This window comes from Cetorhinus maximus, chromosome 22 (genome assembly GCF_964194155.1).
Source record: "Cetorhinus maximus chromosome 22, sCetMax3.hap1.1, whole genome shotgun sequence".
Classification (NCBI taxonomy): Eukaryota; Metazoa; Chordata; class Chondrichthyes; order Lamniformes; family Cetorhinidae; genus Cetorhinus; species Cetorhinus maximus.
Genome location: NC_135900.1, coordinates 69,021,816 through 69,043,682, shown reverse-complemented (window position 1 = coordinate 69,043,682; position 21,867 = coordinate 69,021,816). Strand labels below are relative to the sequence as shown.

General features: G+C 45.5%; 1 protein-coding gene across 2 annotated transcripts in view; it reads left to right on the top strand.

The window, feature by feature from the left end:
- tmtc1 (transmembrane O-mannosyltransferase targeting cadherins 1) overlaps positions 1-21,867 on the top strand; it is a 182,695-nt gene that overhangs the window by 110,513 nt on the left and 50,315 nt on the right. For both annotated transcript variants that reach the window (XM_078568505.1, XM_078568506.1), the window contains 3 exons: positions 11,176-11,343; positions 13,762-13,875; positions 14,826-14,969. In XM_078568505.1, the coding sequence (XP_078424631.1) occupies positions 11,176-11,343; positions 13,762-13,875; positions 14,826-14,969 (426 nt within the window). The remainder of the gene's footprint in view (positions 1-11,175; positions 11,344-13,761; positions 13,876-14,825; positions 14,970-21,867) is intronic.

Genomic DNA, 21,867 nt, shown 5'->3' with positions numbered 1-21,867 from the left:
AAGCCCCATGGTAAATTGTGCTGATTACTGAATGCCAGTGTGTGTATGGAATCAGTAGAAAGTGACAGCAGAGCATATGAGGTTAGGTCAATGATCTTATTAAATGGCAGAACAAAGCTCGAGGGATTCAACGACCTACTTCTGTTTCTAAAATCTTAAATTATAAAGCAGAGTACCTGCCATTCAATTCCTAGTGGATCCTCACAGCCGAGATTGGAAGCAGAGGAACGGGGGAGGACAATGAGCCCTCTGGGCCTGTATTACCATTCAGTTTGATCAAGGCTGATCTGTACGTCAACTTCATTTATCCTGCTTTTCTCAATATTCCTTGGTATCCTAGCCTAACAAAAATCTATCATTCTCAGACTTTAAAAAATTCAATTAGCCCAGCACTCAAATCCATTTGGGGGAGTGAGTTCCAGATTCTACTGTGCTTTGTGTGGAAAAAGTGTTTCCTGCTTTCAGTCCTGGGCCTTGCTCCAATTTTAAGATTATGTTGTTTGCAACTGGAGCCCCCCCCCCACCCCCCCCCCCCCCCCCCGCCCCACCACTCCACCCCCACCAGAGGAAATAGTTTATTGCATCTACTCTCTCGAATCGGCTTATTATTTTGGATACCTTGATTTGATAACCATTCATTCTTCCAAACTCGATTTGAGAATTGTTACAAGCTCGGTTTAGGCAACTTGTCCTCATAATTTAACCCTTTAAGCCCTGTGATCATTCTCGTGAATTTACACTGTACCCTCTCCCAGGCCAGCATGACTTCCTTGAGGTGTGGTTCCCAAACACAGTGCTCCATGTGGGGTCTGACCAATGTTCTGTACAACTGAAGCAGAGCTTCCTCTCCTTTGTATTCTAGCTCACTCAAGATAAAAGTAACAATCCATTAGTTGTTTTGATTTTCTTTTGCCATTTTGGTAATTTGGAAGCACAGCCTTCTTCCTAGTGTTTGCTTGCCTGTTGGAACATCAGTGACTTCTCAATCAGTTAGGAACCTATGGGATAGCCTGTCTTCTCTAGTGAGCTCTTGAATGGGTCATAACTCCCAAAGTCTTGAAGCTGTAAGCACCTTGTTGCTGTGCAATCGCCATTTCATCTTCATCCTTACCCTGTTCTTTTGTCCTTCAATAAGCTGCCTCTCTAAGTGCCCCTACCTCACTGAATTCCACTGCCAAATGCGCTGACCCCAGAATTTCAGGTTGAACTCACAATTGCCTTTCATTATGTTGTGTTGCTTGATCTGTTCCACATGAAAACATCTGCCCTCTTACATCTTGGAGCCAAAAGGTAAACAGGTGTTCATCCACCTTCCTTAAGGTCTTGGCTAGGCCCCATACAACCATACAACGGAGACCAGGCACACAGCAAAGGAAAGACATAACTCTGACGTCATGGGTCTCCTTATGAGTCCCACTAGTGTCTTGAATTAACAATTTCAAGACTGTTGTCTAGCCTATTGTTTATAGAATAGTACAGCTCCAAAAGAGGCCATTCAGCCCCTCGCTGAATGCCAGCTACTTCAAAGAGCTATGCAATTATAGCCCTGCTCTCTTGCTGTTTGCTAGTAGCTCTGCAAATCTTTCCAGGTTTGTATCCCATTCACTTTTGAAAGTTGCTATTGCATCTGCATCCACCACTCATTCAGGCGATGCATTCAAGATCATTACAACTGACTACGTGTAAAACATGATCATCTTTTCATCTTTGAACCATTTGCCAATTATGTATCTTAAATCTGTATCCTTTGGTTACTGACCCTTCTGCCTTTGGAAAACATTTCTTTCTATCTAGTCTATCAAAGCCCCTTTTAAACACCTATATTAAATTCCCCTGAACTTTTCCCATTCTTAAGAACAATCCCAACTTCTTGACTCACATCACTGAAGTTCCTCATCCCTGGTACCATTTTAATAAATCTCCTCTGCACCCTCAGCATGACCTTGACACACTTTGAATAGTGTATGGTTCAATACTCCAGCTGAGGCTTGATCAGTTTTTTGAATAAATGTTTAGAAAAACTCCCTTTGCTTTAGTACTCTGTTCCTCTATTAATAGAGCCAAGAATCCCACATGCTTTTTTAAAAGCCGTCTCAACTTGACCTGCCATCTTTAAAGATTTGTAAATCTTTGACTTTTCTCTTTCATTTATGTCTCCTACTCTGAATGGTGAATGATGCTTGAGCACTTGGCTTAATGATCCTCCCTGTGCTTCCTAATTTATTTTTACCCAAACAGGACTGTCAGGAAAAAGACCACTTTTCATCCTTCAAACTGTTTTGGCATCTTGCCCCTCACCCCCACCCTGGCACAGATCTTGGTGGCTTGTGGACCACCTCTCTCCCGCAGGATGGATGGGCAAATTCTGCCAGGTTGCACCCATGATATTCATCGGTTAGCCTCTGGAAAGTACATGACGGTTCTCTAAGCTTAAGTTCACGGACCTGCACTGTTGCTACGGCTGCCTTACTGTTGGCTTCTGACATTATGGGACAGGGCTTCCGATCTCTGGAGGGTCATAGTTCGGAGATACCCCAGAAGATATACTGGGGGACCTGCTGGAAGTCCCCATGCAAGGACCGCATGGATATTGCCCAGGAAATTCAAACTTACGATGGGCAATTACCCTGCACTGGGTAATGGGAGACTTCAGATGATTCCGACTTTCTTAGCAGAATAGTTACCCAGGAAATGTTAGAAGGATTAAAACCACTTCTAACTCCTGGGTAATGATGGTACTGACCTCCCCAACCCCCTGACCCTCCACTGGACCCCCTGACTACCCCACCCACACGCCCAACTACCCTCCCGACCTGCCCCCAACTCATCCTACCCTCTCCCCACCCACCATCCAACCTCTCCCCGTCGCCCCTTCCTACCCACTTAGCTTATGCACTTACTTACCTCCTCCCTGGCTTTTTGAAGTAGCTGGACCTTTAAACCTACCTACTTTACGCAGCTAGTGGTGTAAAAAATGGGGTGGGTGGCGGGGGTGTCACTTTAGGATAACAGTCCAAAAATAAAGTCACAATCCCACAGGCAACCCTTCTTGGAAGATTGGCTGGTTGGGTTCTATTCATTCCAAGGGTCTGATCTCCAATGGGTAGGGATTAGTCATCAGTGCTCAATACACAGAATCATAGACTAGTACAGCTCACAGAGAGACCATTCAGTCTATTTCACCTGTGCCAGCTCTTTCGAACGGCAGTGCATCTGCCCCGCTCTTTCCCCATAATCTTGCATTTTTTTATTTCCCCAGCAACAACAATTTATATTGTGCCATTAACTTCATGGAAAGGTCCATATAGAGTGACTAACGCTGGGGGTAATGAATAAGGGATATTTTGTCAGAGGAACAGTGGGGGTGCGTGGGACTACTGAGGAGACTGGAGGAGAGGGAGTGGGTGTGGATGGGGCTAGGGAGTGACCTGCTTGGACCCCCTTCCCCCTCCCTGGACTCTGCTCACTGCCCCCTTCCCCTCCTCAGATTGCCTCCCCTCCTCAGGCCTTACCCGATCTCTGCCTTCTTCCTGGGCCTCCCCAACACACCCCCTTGCCAGACCCCTCCGCTCCTCCTTAGGCTTGACAGACCCTTCCTTTCTTTTTTGGGCCTTTCTTGACCCCATCCCTCCTCTCCCCACTCAGGCCTGCCGTGCACCTCCCCTGAGTCTGTGCCTCACCTGATTCCACCTGACTTGGGCCTGAGAGGGGCTGTCACCACTGAACAGACTTCAGAAGATATCCCCCACCAGCACATCCCACCCCCACCCACCAACTCCACTGCCCCAAGTTGGGCTGGAATGACACTGTCGTTGGCCCCGATGACCTCTCTGCCGCCGGAGCCTACTGGACCACGCCCCCCTCCCCGCCCCCGGACTCAACGAAACTACCCAGACTCTGCACCCCCGCTCCTCCTGCCCCAGGCTCCCCCAGCCATCCACCCGTCAAAGCCGGGGGAAGAAGAGTGATGTCAGCCGCTAGTGCTGTGTTGCTCCCTCGTGGCTGTGTCTGTGCATGCCCACCATCAACTCTGGATTGCAAATATGCACTGTGCTGCTACACATGGGCAGACACCAACGATGATCGGGCAGTACATTGCAACAGGGGGCCTTGAGCAGCCCGCTCAGTTGCTGCCTGGAGAAACCTGGGACATGGGCATCCCAGGAAGCCCAGCCTGGGACATGGGCATCAAGCCAAACTCCGGGCTCAACAGGAAAATCTGGGACAGTTAGTCACCCTACAGGCTACTTCACAGGAACATTACTAAACAAGGTATGCCACCAAACAGCATAAAGAGATATCAGGTCAGATGACCAAAAGCTTGGTCAAACAGCTATGCTTTAAGAAGTGTTTTAAAGGAGGAAAACGAAAAAGAGAGGCGGAGAGGTGTAGTGATTGAATTCCAGAGCTTGGGCCCTAGGCAACTGGAGACGCAGCCACCGATGGTGGAGCGATTATAATTGGCAATGCACAAGAGGCCAAAATTAGAGGTGTGCAGATATCTCAGATGGTTGTCGGGCTAGAGGTGATTACGGATATAGGGAGGGGCAAGGCCACAGAGGAATTTAAAAACAAAGTTGAGAATTTTAAAATCATTATGTTGTTTGACCTTCTCCTTCAACTATTTATCCAATTCCCTTTTGAAGTCGATTATTGAATTTGCCTGATAAATTAGCGGAAACAATGAATCCCAAATCCTTACTACATATGGTTTATGAAAAAAGTTTTTGTCATGTCTGCTTCTTTTGCTAACCACCTTCAAAGTTTGCCCTCTGTTTATTAACCTTTCAGTCATTTTAAACAGTTTCTCTTTATTTAATCTGTCTAAAGCCTTTCAGGATTTTAAGCCTCTTTATCAAATCTCCTCTTGTCCTTCCCTGCTCTAAAGAGAACAACTGCAGTTTCCTCAGTCTAATGTGGCTAAAATCCCTCAACCCTGGAACTATTCCAGTAAAATCTCTTTCAAAGCCTTCACTTTCTTCCGAAACTGTGGTGCCCAAAATTGGACACAATACCCCAGCTAAGGCTGAACTGGTGTTTTATATAGATTCAGCACAGCTCCCAGGGTTTTGTACTCTAATGCCACCTTTAGTATATCAGTATGAGTGTGTATATATTTGTATATACCTTTTGTATATTGCCCAGTGCAACAATGATGTGTGTTTATATAGCACGTTTAACATAGTATAAACTCTTAAGGTGCCTTACAGTCTCCAATAAGCAGACAAAGATTAACAGAGAGCCAAAGAAGGATACATTAGGACTGGCGACCAAAAGCTTGATCAAAGAGGTAGGCTTTAAAATGCATTGTACAGGAAGGGATAATTGTGGAACTCACAATATAGATGGATGAAGGTACACCCACCAATGGAGGGGGGAAGGAATTAGTCAATGTGCAAGAGGTCAGCGTTAGAGGAATGCAGCATTGGAGGAGGGTTACAGGGCTGGATTGTAAAGCAATCTCTGACTCTTTCCTTGCATCTCTCTCTCTACTCATATTCCCTTCCCTCGGCCTAACCCCACTTCTTTCTGTATCCATGCCTGGAAAAAAACTCTCCCTCAAGTCAATTCCCGCTGCACTTTCAAATTCCTGACCAACTGGCTCTTGACCTACAATTCATTGTGACACTTCTGCAGCTACTGGTTTGGGAAATCACAGCCTCTCTCATCTTAATTGTTTCCCCAATACATCAATACATCCCTCATCTCTGTTTCCTTAAATCCAAGGGAAGTAGCTTTGAACAGCTTTGGGCAGACAGATGGTTTAGCAACCCATCGTCATATCTGGCTGGATCACTTAAACTATTATCAGGTTAGGTTCTCTATCACTAAAACTGCTCACAATTCGAATAGCATCCAGCAATGCAAAAATAATCCACAGCTTCTCTTTGCCACTAACTGTCTTCTTAAACCACCCTCCTGTGCCTCCTCCACTCTCACCTCCAACTATAAGTGTGAGGAGCTCATGGGCCTTTTTTGGCATAAACAGCATTCTGCTACCTCTGCCACTTCCCTATTTCCTAAGCCCGTCAGACCAAATTCCCCAAAACATTCCCCACTGTTCGAGCTCTGAACTTATACCTTTATCTCGATTCTGTCCCATCTCCTGCAGTGCTCCCCCTTGTCCATGGGACTCACCTCCTGCTGCCTCTCTGGACTTGACTATCCCAATGCTCTCCTGATCGGCCTCCCATCTTCAACCCCACCCCCCGCAAAAACTTGTGCTCATCCAAAATTTTGCTCCCTGTGTCTTAACTCATTCCAAATTTTATTCACCATCACCTCTGTCCATTACTGAACTTCACTGACTTCTGGTGACATTACCTCAATTCTAAAATGCTCATCCTTCATTTCAAATCTCTCCATGGCCTCGCCCCTCCCAATCTCTCTAGCCTCCTCCAGTCCCACAGGCCTCCTAGATCTCTGCACTCTTTCAATCCTGGCCCCTTGCGCATCCCTGATTTTAATCACTCTGTCATTGACCCCTGTGCATTCAGGTGCCTAGGCATTGAGCTCTGGAATTCCCTCCCTAAAGCTTTCTATTTCTCGCTCTCCCTCGCTCTCTTGCTCACAATGTTTCTTAGTGTTTTGTGGGTTACTTTGGAACCTAATCTATACTGGGAAGGTTTCCCTCTACTCATAGAAACATAGAAATATAAAAAATAGGAGCAGTAGTAGGCCATTCGGCCCTTCGAGCCTGCACTGCCATTCATCATGACCTTGGCTGATCATCCAACTAAATAGCCTGCTCCCGCTTTCTCCCCATACCCTTGATCCCTTTCGCCCCAAGAACTATATCTAACTCCTTCTTAAAAACATACAATGTTTTGGCCTCAACTACTTTCTATGGTAGCAAATTCCACAGGCTCACCACTCTGGGTGAAGAAATTTCTCCTCATCTCAGCCCTAAATGGTCTACCCCGTATCCTCAGACTGTGACCCCTGGTTCTGGACTCCTCCACCATCGGGAACATCCTTCCTGCATCTACGCTGTCTAGTCCTGTTAGATTTTTGTAGGTTTCGGACAAAATCTACTCATGAGTGACTTAGGTCTGACTCTGGAAGGTTTCTTCAAAATTATTTTAATTACACTATATACATGATAAGCTAATAGGTAAGCACATCTCTGTGTACAGACTATTCCATCTGCTGTACAGAACCTCTAGCACATGACTGCTGATATCACTGTTACATCATCATACACATCACTATCTCACTACCATAACTATTAACCCATTATGCTACACTTAGAACCTATCCCTGTGACCAGGCTTGTGGTCATCCATCCTGACATCCCATGTGGTTCAGAGATAAGAATGTTAATTTTTATTGATATCACTTTTGTTAGGTGCCTAGGGTGTTTTACCACTAACTGTGCTATATGAATATAAATTGTTGCTGGAGAAGCATACAGAGATAGTGAGGCCATGTTTGAACACAAGAATGATCATGTTAAAATTGAAGCATTGCCGGATGATGTAGATTGGTGAGCGCAGAGGTTTGGATGGCTGGGACTTGCTGCAAATCAGAATAATAAGGGCATAGAGTTTGGATGAATTGAAATTTGCAGGGGATACAGAATGGGTTATGGGAGAGGATGGAATAGTGGAGTGTGGAATAGTAGATCTACAATGCTGATGTTTACGGGTAGTCCAAGATCTGATGTATAGATTTTTAAAAAAATATTCATTCATGGGAGGTGGGCATCGCTGGCTAGGTCAGCATTTATTGCCTATCCTTAGTTGCCCTCAAGAAGGTGGTGGTGAGCTGCCTTCTTGAACCGCTGCAGTCCATGTGGTGTAGGTACACCCACAGTGCTGTTAGGGAGGGATTTCCAGGATTTTGACCCAGTGACAGTGAAGGAACGGCGATATATTTCTAAGTCAGGATGGTGTGTGTCTTGGAGGGGAACCTGCAAGTGGTGGTGTTATTTTGTCTCCATTTGGCGGGCCGGTCGGGAGTGGGCATGGGCAGGCGCAGAGCCAATCGCCGCCTGTGATTTGGCGTGCCGCCATTTTACGTGGGCAGGCCAATTAAGGCCCGCCCAGCGTGACGCGTGCCCAGTAGTGCTCAGTGCTACCTGTGTGGGTGGCGGGAGGAGGGAGACTGGGGACCTACGCTCTTTTGTACATGCACGCAGAAATCTCCCTGAGGCACGGAGCTGCCTCAGGGAGCTCAAGTTCTAATTGAAACTTCAAAATAAAAAAAGTTAAAAATCATTTACACATGTCCCCTCATGTGACAGGGTCACATGAGCTGGGACATGTTTATCAAATGTTTGAAAAATATTTATTCATTTAATAAACCCTTCATGAAACCTCATCCGGCCTGTGGATGAGGTTCCATGAAATATGCGAAGGCCGCCTGGGCCCTTTGCCTGCCCGACAACCTTAAGGTTGGACAGGCAGCCCTGCCAATTGGGTTAATTAGTTTGTAAATAGCCTTAACAGGCCTTTGACAGTTCGGCGGGCGCGTAGCCGACTCCGGTGTGTGCCTGCCGGACGAAAGATCGGAATGAGGTGCAGTGACGTTGGGATGCACGGCTGATGTCACCTCGTGTCAGTTTACGTGTCAGCGTATGAGGCCCACCCCTGCACGCTGAACAGAAAGTGCTGGCCCATGTGACTGCTGCCCTTGTCCTTCTAGATGGTAGTGGTCATGGGTTAGGAAGGTGCTGCCTAAGGAGGTTTGGTGAGTTTCTGCACTGCATATTGTAGATGGTACACACTGCTGCCACTTTTGATGTTTACTGTGACCCAGATGGTTCCACAAGCAGGAATATACATCAAATTTACTGATTTCACATGACTGATTTAGCTAAAAATATTCCCAACGTTGATACAGAAATGCATAGTCCTAAAATTACCCAGGAACATTCTACAGTGCAATATTGTCTCTCTAATAGCAAAGGATATAGGGGAAGGAGGATCTTGAGTGAGTACTATCTTTCATTGTGGTAGTATGGCTCAGTGATGGCACTCACACCTCAGAGTCAGAGGTTGTGGATTTCAGGGCCCATCCAGAACGTGAACGCGTGATCTAGGCTGACATTCCATTGCAATACTGAAGATTTCAGATGAGACATTGACCAGAATTTTGCCAGCATGCCCTGGTCCCTGATGTTGGGTCCAAAAGCAGCTGCCAAGCCTGCACAGGTGGATGGCAGGGCCGAGGAGGCATTTTTACTGATGGGAGTCAGTTAAGAGCCCACCGCCAGGAAGCCCAGTAAGAGGCTCGGCAGCTCTGCAGCCTTGGCAGAAGAGGCCACCGCTGAGACTGTAAGGGGAAAGAGAGGTGGAGGCGCCCACTCAGGGACATGCCAGGGCCAGGTAGGCAGGCCCCACTGATCAGAGGGGTGAAGCCTCCCTTGGGGTGTAGGGGGTCACAGGAGAGACATTGCAGCCAGTAGGCCCCTCCATGGGCCCTGGAGCCTTTGGAAAGGTAGGCTTCTGGTTGGCGAATATGTTGGTCATGTTGTCATGCTGTTTGCATTAGATGTGAAGCATTTTGCAGGGATCTGAGGGCATAAGTGGTGCTATAAGAATTTAGGTTCTTAATTCCTGATTCTGGGTGAAATAATTGACTATACCGAATCCTGTGAGCCCATTCTGGTAAAAATGTTCCTGTTGCCAAGGATCCCCTGCCCACATTTGCTCCCAGCTACGCTGCTCTGTTGATGCCACTGGCTGGTGTGATCATTTCCTGGGGTGTAGAGGCTTTTAAGCTTCAATGATGTTGGGGCCTGGAACTTTTTCTTTGCAGTGGAAGTAATTGGGATGCAACTTGATAGTTCCTGTCAGTGCGTGTGTCAGAGTGGCCTTGTGGAGCAGTACACCAAACCTGAGGCACTCCACTGGTGTTGTTCCAAAACATGACAAAATTCTACTCAGCATATTGTATTATTCCATAAAACGGATGTGTGCTTGGAATAAAAAAACCCCTTCCCCTGGACCTCTTTCCCCTTGAGACCCTGTAGGTTTGACAGTGTTGGCTGCTTGTCAGTTTTATTACAGATCACTCTCTCTCCCCCTCTCGCATATATTCTGCAGTCAGTGTCCCATGGTTAATATTTTAATTGGATGGTAACTTTGAACTGTTGAATGTTTCTGTATGATTTAGTAATGAAATTGCTTTTTCCTTCCCCCCTGCTCTCCTGAGGGAAGTGCCTCTGGCTGGGGCCTGATTTCATGGTGGACCATTGTCCATCTATGAGGCCAGATGTAGAGCTAGTGGGGAGATAGCCAAGTTTAATTTGCTCCAGTCCTCTACCACCATTTGTTTTCATGCTCTTCTAGCAGGATTGTCGGATGTTAGTCACCAGCAGGATTTCTGGCCAATTTTCCCCTCATTAAGCATTAGGGGCACTGAGGCCAGATAGAGCCATAGAGTTATACAGCACAGAAACAGACCCTTCGGCCCATTGTGCTCATGCCGACCATCAAACACCTACCTATTCTAATCCTATTTTCCAGCACTTGGCCCGTAGCCCTTATATAACCTCATTTTCACAACACCGACTTCCACAATCACATATATTTCTTTCATTCTTGTGCAGTCTGTAGAAGATCTGTTTTTTGTACGAGTGTGGAACATTTCTTTTGAATAAACACTGCCTAGATTCTGTTGGACTTTTGTGCAATTTGATTTATTGGTGCAGGTACTCCTCGGCTCTCTGCAGAATAGCTGGAAGCACTTTCTTAGGTTCTCATCCACTAATACAGTGTTTGTGTTGATTCTAGTTTATATCCCTTCATGGCCTCATCTTTGTTCCAAGTCTGTAATCTCCTCTAACTCCGCGACTCTCTCTGATTCTTGTCTCTAGTGCATCCCCACTACCTTCATGGCACATTGGTCGTCATGCATTCAGTTGTCTGGATCCGAATTAATTCCCTCCTTATTCCTCCTTGTCTCTCGATCATTCCCCCTCTATCTCTGACTAAGCTCTACTACCTCATTCTTTACTTGTCATCATTTAAGTTTGATTCTGCTTGTGTGAACCACCTTGGCTTGTTTTTCTACACTAAAGGCACTATATAACTGCAACTTGTTGTGGCTGAAGGGAAAGCCATGCAAAATGTAAATGTTGTGAGCAGTTGTGATCTATTCCGGGGCTGGTGGGAGGGCTTCTTTTCCAGCATGTTCATGTGTGTTTTCTTCCCCCCCTTTTAACTTCAGTATGGGATACTGCATCCTCGTTGTCCACGGCTTGAACCGATTGTGTGGAGTTCTCAGTAAATGGGGAGCGAGCGTCGTCACTGTATCCACCTTGCTTGTCCTGGGACTGTTCTTCTGGAAGACCCTGAAACAGAATGAGGTGTGGCTGTCCAGGGAATCCCTGTTCAGGTGAGAGGGGCCTGCTCAGGACTGACACTGTTATACAGCCACAGCATGATTACCTGGATCTTCTTCACAAAGCAGACCAGCAGAGTGGAATTTGGCCTTTTTTGAGGGAAGGTGCTTTTAAATAAGGAGCACACTAATAAAGATTTGGTTTAAACAGGTTTTTTTTTAACAGTAGGAGTGAGATTTATGAATGAAAAGAGTGAGCCTGCCCATAAACCCATTCAGCTACCCTTCATGCCACGATTCCTGGAAATGTGTCAGGTGGGCCTTCCCTGCCTGTTGTGGTTCTCTTCTTTGACCCCCGCAGATCTCCCAGAGTTGCTGACTTAAACGTTGGCGGAATGGTGCTGGTGGCATTTCGGCGGCTTCCCTGTTGCCTGACTCGGTTTGTGTGTGGGGGTCAGGGTGGGTGGACGCGGGGCAACATGGCTGCAGCTCATGTCACATCCTAGCGTAGAGGAAAATTTACTTCCCTCAATTTGACCCCCCACCCACCCATTCACCACAATTTCCTCCTTAGCGGACACCAAGAATACAAGGCACTCCAGATGGGAAGTGTTTTATATACCTTTTCCCATCATAAACCTATACTTGGTATTCATGTTTCACAGTCACCTCTGGTGGAAAATTCCAGAAGTGGCAATAGACATCAGGACTACAGCTAGCTGACTGCACTCTGCCCACTCCTGTTTGATCCCGAATTGTCCCAATTCAGAAAATTCAGGCCTCGGGACTGCATTTATTTCTAGGAATGAGATGTGGCCAGAAATGAGAAAATAGTATTTGTAAATGCAGAAGGTTTGACAAGCCACAACAGTAAGTAAGTAAATGAGGTTAGACGGGAACTGGGGAAGTTAAGATGTAAGACTTGGAGGCAGTGACATTCACACACGCAGAGAAATGAGCAGGGATGGGAGGAGTTCAAGGTTGAGACAAGATTCGGCTGAGAAGGTTAAGGAGTGAACGGGAGGAGATTGTGAAAGATGGCAACAGTTGATGAACTGTTTCCACTGGATGGTGCAGCACCACTAACAAGAGGGCATGGATTTACGATAACCACAAAAAGTATTGCGAGGAAGCTTAGTGGGAAAAAGTGCTTTTACATAGAAGGTAATTAGATGGTGGAACTCTCCCTGAGAACCCTTACTGAAGCAGAGTTTATAGATTAGATGGTGGAACTCTCCCTGAGAACCCTTGATGAAGCAGAGTTTACAGATTAGATGGTGGAACTCTCCCTGAGAACCCTTGCTGAAGCAGAGTTTACAGATTAGATGGTGGAACTCTCCCTGAGAACCCTTGCTGAAGCAGAGTTTATAGATTAGATGGTGGAACTCTCCCTGAGAACCCTTGCTGAAGCAGAGTTTACAGATTCTCTTTTAAAAGAAAGTTACACTTATGTTTGAAAAAGGGGACATTAAATGACATGGGGAGTGTATAGGAGAGTGGGATTAGCCTTTAGGAAAAATTGATCGCCAAATTTAATGCCCTGTTTCTGTTAGAATTTTTTGTCTTCAGGTAATGTTTTCCATTAACAGCAAAACAGTCATTTTAAGAAAGTAGTGCACACTTGAGTATGGCCTCGGACACATCTTCCCTGCAATGTTCTCCCTTTCTCATCTCTTCTGAAAAGCATAGGTTCCTTCAGTTCTTCATTGAAGTATTGCCAGGCTGTGTGAGGTATCACAGCTAATCCTAATCCTATTCTTGCCTGGTGTTCACACACACACGTAGGCTTCAAAAAGGGGAGAGGAATGGAATCCTTGGACACTTTTGTCCTCCCTAATCCACAGGAGCTGCTGTGGTTAATTGCTCCATCTCAACAACCCCAGTTGAGATCAGGTGCCTGAGCCCAAAGTGGGGATTGAACCATGGAACTGTCAAGGTCTGTATGGTTTGGGGATAGAGTCTTTGTCTCTGAACCACTGGGATGGCTCAAATGAATTTTACCTTTGTTTTTGCAATGTTGACCACATGGTGTATGCTCTTTACATTCTGTTTTATGCACTCATCCCTAACCAGTTGGACTGTACCTCATATCATCAGATTTTAGCCCATCTTTCCCATTAAAAAGGTGCAGGATCTCCTGTTCTCACCGTTTGGTTACTGCTGTTGCCTTTTCTAGTTAAGGTTGCTAATTGGCACATCCTCCCTGTATCTGTTGGCGGTAGTAATGTGTGGTGAATAATGTTAAAAGGAGAATAGTAAAGTATTTGAACCATAAGAAATATCTGTCCTCTGAATTAATTTGAGGTGTTAATGTATAATTGTGGACACTTGTGTTATGAGTCAGGTTTGTTAATGGTTTGGAATATCCATTGATATTATTGAATGTAATGAGGATAATAAATGTGTTGTTTCCACTAAAGCTCACACTGAGACAGTCATTCTGGTTGTTTATTTCCCCATCTGTTTCTACAGATCTGGAGTTCAGACTTTACCCCTTAATGCCAAGGTGCACTACAACTATGCCAACTTCCTGAAAGACTATGGTCGTCATGACGAAGCCGTTTACCATTACAAAACAGCCCTGAGGTAAGCAGCAAAGCCCATGTTTTCCTTGCTCTATTTGCCTAACCCTTGGTCTTCAGACTTGAAACATATCCTGCAACAAAAGACAGTCTCCTGCTGAAAGGGCTTGGCTCAGTGTTCAAAGTTTGTCATGTAGAGCGACTGCCTGGCCCTAGTCCAACTCCTTTGTGCTTCCTGACGAAGGGCAGTACAAAAAGTTGCCATAGCTACACCTTTATTCTGTTTAGAATGAGGTGGCCTGCTGCCGTTTAGCAAATACACAGCAGAGTATTATGTACTCTGTCTTGTTTTCTGCTTTGTGTCTGGCTATCAAAAGATTGGTTCTAGGTCTAGTGTATGTGGCATACCAGACAGACAGTGTAACCCAGGCCTGATGGTAGGTAAGAAGAAAGGGAAAGCTTAGACAAAACATAGAGATCACAACCCTGGGGAAAAGGAAAAGCAGACTTGAATTTTTCTAGCACCTTATCAAGGCCTCAGGATGTCCAAAAGCAATTAACAACTAATGAATTATTTTTGAAGTGCTGTCACTCTTGTTTTGTAGCCAAGCACTGCCATTATTCAGTGCACATTGCAGTCCTGCAAACAGCAACGATGAATACTCTGCAGTTAATCTACCTTTGGTGGTGTTGATGAGAGAGAACTATTAGTCAGATCTCCTGGAGAACCCGGTGTGCTCTTCTTTGAATAGTGCCAGGGATCTTATTTGCATACACAGCAATCATCTAACTTAATACTGTTAAATACAGCTGAAAATTGTTGTATTTACATAGAATTACATAGGATGTACAGCATAGAAGCATAGACTAGAGAAAAGAGCCTTAGCCTGTCCAGTCATGTCTAGACAATGTGCCATTAATCCCAAAACATTGTTGTTTTGTGCCTGATAATGGGTTTGCAGGACTAATATTCGTTCTTTTCCCTGTTGGATTCTTCAATCTGTTTTCTGCAAGGTTGTACCCACGTCACGCCAGTGCACTGAACAATCTTGGCACATTGACCAAGGATGTGTCTAAGGCGGAAGTCCACTATAGACAGGCCTTGGAGTTGAACCCTCAGCATAACCGTGCGCTCTTCAATCTGGGGAATCTGTTGAAGTAAGTGCAAAGATTTGACTTTGAAGACTTTTGGAATGTTGTGGTGACGAAGTTTGGGTTTACGTTAAAATTTTGTTATCACTGGTCACTTCTGCAAGTGGGTCTCATGTTCATCACTAAATGGCGATTTCTTAACTGTTCTAATTTCTAATTAGACAATGGTGTAATCTAGGGGCTGTTAGATGAATGTCCATACTGGTTAACTGATAACTTTGCTTGATGATCCAACCAGTGGTTTGAATAAACATGCTGGGTAACCTGTGTCTCTGAGCAGTGGCCCTTTTGTGAATTGAATTTAACTTCATAGCAATATCATAATATGAATTAAACCTAAATGCTTTCCTAGCTGGACAGGTCATGGGAATTGCTCTGTTTTTTTAGTTGTAGTTCACTTCAGAATTCTTCAAGGAGCAGCTTCCACTCCACCTGCCCCAAAACTTGCTTGTGCTCAGCAACAGTGAACTCCCGAGAGTTTACCCAATATTATGGAATCCCAGTTTGTTGTCAAGAAAATGGAATAAAGCGTGGCTATGGCAGAACCATCTGACAATTCCGTTCTCAACCTCCTACAGCAAAAGAGGTCACAAAATCACAAAATCACACAGTGCAGAAGAGGCCCTTCGGTCCATCGAGCCTGCACCGACACGTGAGAAACACCTGACCTACCTGCCTAATCCCATTTACCAGCACTTGGCTCATAGCCTTGAATGTTATGACGTGCCAAGTGCTCATCCAGGTACTTTTTAAAGGATGTGAGGCAACCCGCCTCCACCACCCTCCCAGCAGCACATTCCAGACCGTCACCTGGGTAAAAAAGTTTTTCCTCACATCCCCCTAAACCTCCTGTCCCTCACCTTGAACTTATGTCTCCTCATGACTGACCCTTCGACTAAGGGGAACAGCTGCTCCTTATCCACCCTGTTCATGCCCCTCATAATCTTGTACACCTTGATCAGGTCACCCCTCAGTCTTCTCTGCTCCAATGAAAACAACCCAAGTCTATCCAACCTCTCTTCATAACTTAAATGTTTCATCCCAGGCAACATCCTGGTGAATCTCCTCTGCACCCCCTCCAGTGCAATCACACCCTTCCTATAATGTGGTGACCAGAACTGCACACAGTACTCCAGCTGTGGTCCTCTTTAGCAAGGATGGTGTGAAGTGTGCCAACCATTGGCACCTCATTCATGCAGTAGCCAGCAGAGCGTTCATTCTGAAACTCAAGACATTAGTGTGCCTTGCACGCTGTGTGATGTTGCGTGAGCGTATCTGTCCATCCACTCCAGCAGTGGCGGCTAATGTGTGCAGGCAAATTTATACTTTGCCACCGCCTCTGAAATTTAGACAGTGGGGCACGTGTGTGGGTATGATCCACCCACAGAAAAGCATTGTGCCTGCGCCTTTTGGAGAGCACCCATTATGTGCGCCCCATTTGATTTTGTCGCATGAGCTGGTATCTGCTTGCTACTGCGAGTCTTTGGCCGTATGGTGGGCAAACAATAAGACTCAGAGCAGAAACATGACTGCTTTCAGATGGTGAGCTGTCTTGGTATGAAAGAATCCTCCATTGATTTCTTCATATCTGTGCTTTCATCCACTGACTTTGGAACTTTCCGTCCTCATCTATGTTTTCAGCTGGTAGAGCATTGTCACTGAAGTTCAGTTCAGCTGCTGAGTACTGAGGTATTCACCATAAATTCACTTAATTCTGGTGTCCAATTCCTACTGTAACACTGCCAATGCAACTCTAGTTCAAGGCCATCCGCAAAACAGCATCACAAGTATGGAATTGGATTTTTTTGTATTTAAGGAGAGATCTATAGAGGTGTTCAAAGTTGTGAAAGGTTTTGATCGAGCAGGTAGGGAGAAATTATTTCCATTGGTCAGTGGGTCAGTAACCAGGGGCAGGATTTTTCAGTCGGTGTGTGGGGGTGGGCCCGACACGCCAACACGTAAAATGACGCGCGATGATGTCGGGCGTGTGTCCCGACGTCATTGCCCAGTCCCGCGATATTTCGTTCGCCGGGCGCACACCTGAGTCGGCTGCACGCCCACCGACATGTAAACGGTCTATTAAGGCCATCAACAAAGCAATTAATGCAATTGTTAATGCTGCCTGTCCAACCTTAATTGGACAGGCAGACGGAAAGCCCAAGCGGCCTTCACATTTTTTAGGAAACCTCATCCACGAATGGGATGATGTTTCCTAAAGCTTTCATTCAATAAATAAAAAAAATTTCATAAATATAAGAACATGTCCCATCTCATGTGACACAGTCACATGAGGAGACATGTTTAAATAAATTTTTAAACCTTTTATTTAATAATTTTAATATTGATTCAATTTCCCTGAGGAAACTCTGTGCCTCAGGGAGATTGAAGCGATCTTTTGCATGCATGCACGAAAGAGCCCTGGCCCTGACTCTCCCTCCCTCCCTCCCTCTCCCCTCCCCCCGCACAGGTAGCGTTGAGCGCTACCGTTCGCATATTACGCTGGGTGGGCCTTAATTGTGGGTGGTGATTGGCTCCGTGGCTGCCCCTGCCCGCTCCCGCCAATTCTGCCCACCATGTGAAAAATTCTGTCCCAGAGGACTTGCAAAAGAACTAGAGGGGGAGATGAGGAGAATTTTTTTTTGTGGTGAGTTGTTATGGTCTGGAATGCGCTATCTGAAAAGGTGGTGGAAGAGGATTGAATAATAACTTTCAAAACAGAATTGGATATTTCCTTGAGCAGGGGTATAACTCTTTAAAATTGGCACAACAGAATGAATGGCCCCTTTTGGCTCTGAATGATTCTGTAACGTGGGACTTAACATCCTGTCTTCCAAAACCCATGCGTCCAGGCATAATGAGATCTCGGGTGTTCGGAAGCAGTTCAGATTGGAAAATCACACTGTAATACACACTGGCATGAGCTGTTTTTGCCTCCCCAGTTCAGTTCCTCTTCATAGCTATGTTTGTTTTTTCTTGTTGACTTAATACAAATCACCTCATCTTAACAACCTTCAGCGTGCAGTAGCCATGACAGAAGACATTCTGGAGCCTTCCTGTCAAATTCCATTGCTGGGGCATAGAGAAGGGAAAATTGAATTCCTTTCCACAAGATACAGGGGGGAAAATGTTATCAAGTTTATCTATCTGCAGCTGCACTGATAAAAGCGTTCATTGTGCACAAGGCTAGTAAGTGGAGTTGAAATGCAGTTTAGCCATGATCTAATCGAATGGCAGAAGAGTCTCGAGGGGCTGAATGACCTACTCCTTTTCCAATGTAAGTGCATAGGGTTGCCTTTGGAACTGGTGTATGAGGAGGATGGGGAGAGCAAGGGAGATGGGAAAGGAACAGCTAAGGGAGGAGGCACTGTGCAGGAGTACGTAGAGGATCTTCAGGGAGCATTTCTCTGAACAACCTCTCACTGCGTAGCTTGCACCAGGGCTACAAGGTAACGACTCAGGAATAATGGTTGTTTTGTAGATATAGAGCTCTCTGGCCCCACTTGGTTACATTGGGCTTGAAGGATGTTTAAAGAGTGTTACGAGGCATCCAATATAAATTGGAGGAAGTGATGCGTGGAGTTCTTATAACACAAATAGATGAGGATCAGATACAAAGGATTATGTAAGGCATAACAGCTTTTCCACAAGTTGTGTTTGACTTTTCTTGTTGATCCAACAGCAACAAATTACATTTATGTCTTTATGTTCAGCTTCCCTGAAGGAGAAACTGTGTGCAATTTTGCTGATATTGCCATTTCATTTTTACAGTGTGACTCTTTATCTGCATTGTCACTCATTCCTATAAGAACTGTGAGCAGTAGCTGTGAGGCACAAGGATTCTCAATGTGGGAAGTGAAATTTCTCATCCTGGTATAGTGGTAGACGCTGTTGGAAGATCAGTGCTGAGACAAAATTTGACAAAGATAAAGTAGGAGCATAGGAAACAGGAGCAGGAGTAGTCAACCATTTGACCCCTTGAACGTGCTCCATCATTTCATTTCATGCAGTCCATGTCCAAATACAGCAAGACCTGACAATACCGAGGCTTGGGCTGACAAGTGGCAAATAACATTCATGCCACACAAATACCAGGCAATGACCATCTCCAACAAGATGGAATCTAACCATTGCCCCTTGACATTCAATGGCATTACCATCACTGAATCCCCCACTATCAACATCCTGGGGATTACCATTGAGCGGAAACTGAACTGGACTAGCCATATAAATACTGTGGCTACACGAGCAGATCAGAGGCTGGGAATCCTGTGGCAAGTAACTCACCCCCTGACTCCCCAAAGCCTGTCCACCATCTACAAGGCACAAGTCAGGAGTGTGGTGGAATACTCCCCACTTGCCTGGATGAGTGCAGCTCCAACAACACTCAAGAAGCTTGACACCACCCAGGACAAAGCAGCCCACTTGATTGGCACCCCATCCACAAACATTCACTCCATCCACCACAGTTGCACAGTAGCAGCAGTGTGTACCATCTACAAGATGCACAGCAGGAACTCACCAAGCCTCCTTAGACAGCACCTTCCAAACCCATGATCGCTACCATCTAGAAGGACAAGCGTTGCAGACACATGGGAGCATCATCACCTGGAAGTTCCCCTCCAAGCCACTCACCATCCTGACTTGGAAATATATCACCGTTCCTTCACTGCCGCTGAGTCAAAATCCTGGAACTCCCTTCCAACAGCACTACGGGTATACCTAAACCACATGGACAGAAGCAGTTTAAGGAGACAGCTCACCACTACCTTCCCATGGGCAGTTAGGGATGGGCAATAAATGCTGGCCTAGCCAGCGACGCCCACATCCTGCAAACGAACAAAATAAAATTCACTTAGATCCTGGCTGATCTTCTACCTCAATGCCATTTTCCCGTACTATCCCATATCCCTAGATATCTTTAATATCTAGAAATCTGTTGATCTAAGTATTGGATATATTCAATGACTGAGCCTCCGCATCCCCCTGGGCTCAAGAATGCTGAAGATTCACCATCTCTGAGTGAAGAAATTCTCCTCATCTCAGTTCTAAATGGTTTTATTCCGGGACTGTGTCCCCTGGTTCTAGACCCCTCCAGCCAGGGGAAATATCCTTCCTGCATCTGCCCTGTCGAACCTTGTAAGAATTGTACACTTCAGTGAGATCACCTGTCATTCTTCTAAACACTAGAGAATATACGCCCAGTCTCCTGACCCAGAACATAGAAACGTGGATAGGGCATTCAGCCCCTCGAGCCTGTTTCGTCATTTAAGTAGACTAAGCCTGATCCGTATCTTAACTCCATTCACTCACCTTGGTTATAAACCCTTCAATAGCCATGCTGATCAAAAATATATCCATCTCATTTTTGAAATTTTCAATTTTATTTGGTTTTGACCGTTTTTGGTGCGAGTACACCAATATTTATGGTATTGACGGTCCATTGACCTTTACCATGAGGTGACTGGAGAGTTGCATAGCAACTGAAGTGTGGGGAGAAGCATTGGCTTGTGAGAGGCAAGATAAGGGAAGGCTGAAGTTTATTCTGGTTAGAGGCCAGAGATGTTCTGCTTTGAGATTTATAGATCACCTATATCTTCCCTCAGCTTGAGAATGTCCTATAGCCTCAGAACTCCTTGCACCTTTACTGCTATTTTTGGGAGTTGTTAGGCTCTGGTATTCGAAAAGCTGAACAGTGACTAGGAAAGGAACCTCTAATGTACTCAGACTGTCTGAACAACTCCAATCCCTTGTGTATCACAATGCGTACACTCCCCACCCCACCCAAGAACCAAGTGATCTATTGGGAGAGGCAAAAAAAACAGATAAAAACACAGACCAATTAGATAAAACAATCTGTGAAATTCCTTCCTGACCCCTTTCGGGAATCTAAACCAGTCCAGATCATTCTGATCCAGATCATTGGCAGATCACTCTGGTCCTGATCATTGGCAGATCACTCTGGTCCTGATCATTGGCAGATCACTCTGGTCCTGATCATTGGCAGATCACTCTGGTCCTGATCATTGGCAGATCGCTCTGGTCCTGATCATTGGCAGATCGCTCTGGTCCTGATCATTGGCAGATCGCTCTGGTCCTGATCATTGGCAGATCACTCTGGTCCTGATCATTGGCAGATCACTCTGGTCCTGATCATTGGCAGATCGCTCTGGTCCTGATCATTGGCAGATCGCTCTGGTCCTGATCATTGGCAGATCGCTCTGGTCCTGATCATTGGCAGATCGCTCTGGTCCTGATCATTGGCAGATCGCTCTGGTCCTGATCATTGCCAGATCACTTTGGTCCTGATCATTGGCAGATCACTCTGGTCCTGATCATTGGCAGATCGCTCTGGTCCTGATCATTGGCAGATCGCTCTGGTCCTGATCATTGGCAGATCGCTCTGGTCCTGATCATTGGCAGATCGCTCTGGTCCTGATCATTGGCAGACGGTACATAATTTCCATATGAGGTGAACTCTGCCCCAGTTTGAAACATTTCTCATTTAAATTTTCAAGTGAAATCTCTATATTTTGAGAAAAGTTTAAGGATATGTCCTTCCTTCATTACCTAAGCATAAATGTAGTTTCCTTCTTTTGTAGATTGCAGTATTCCAATACTTGCAAAAATTCACACCTCCCTTCAGGATCATGTATCCAGCATTGAAGATGGAAGAGAGAGAGAAGGGAGTTCTTTTTAAAAAAAAAGAGCAGTCTGAGAGAAAAGCCACCTGCCTTTAAATTATTAGTTACCTTATCAGGTCAATGACATTTCATCAGATCTGAAATATACTGTTCAATGAAATGTCATCGAACTGAAACGTTAACTCTGTTTCTCTCTCCTCAGATGCTGCACGACCTGCTGAGTATTCTCAGCATTTTCTGTTTTATATGCCAAGATCCCAGCA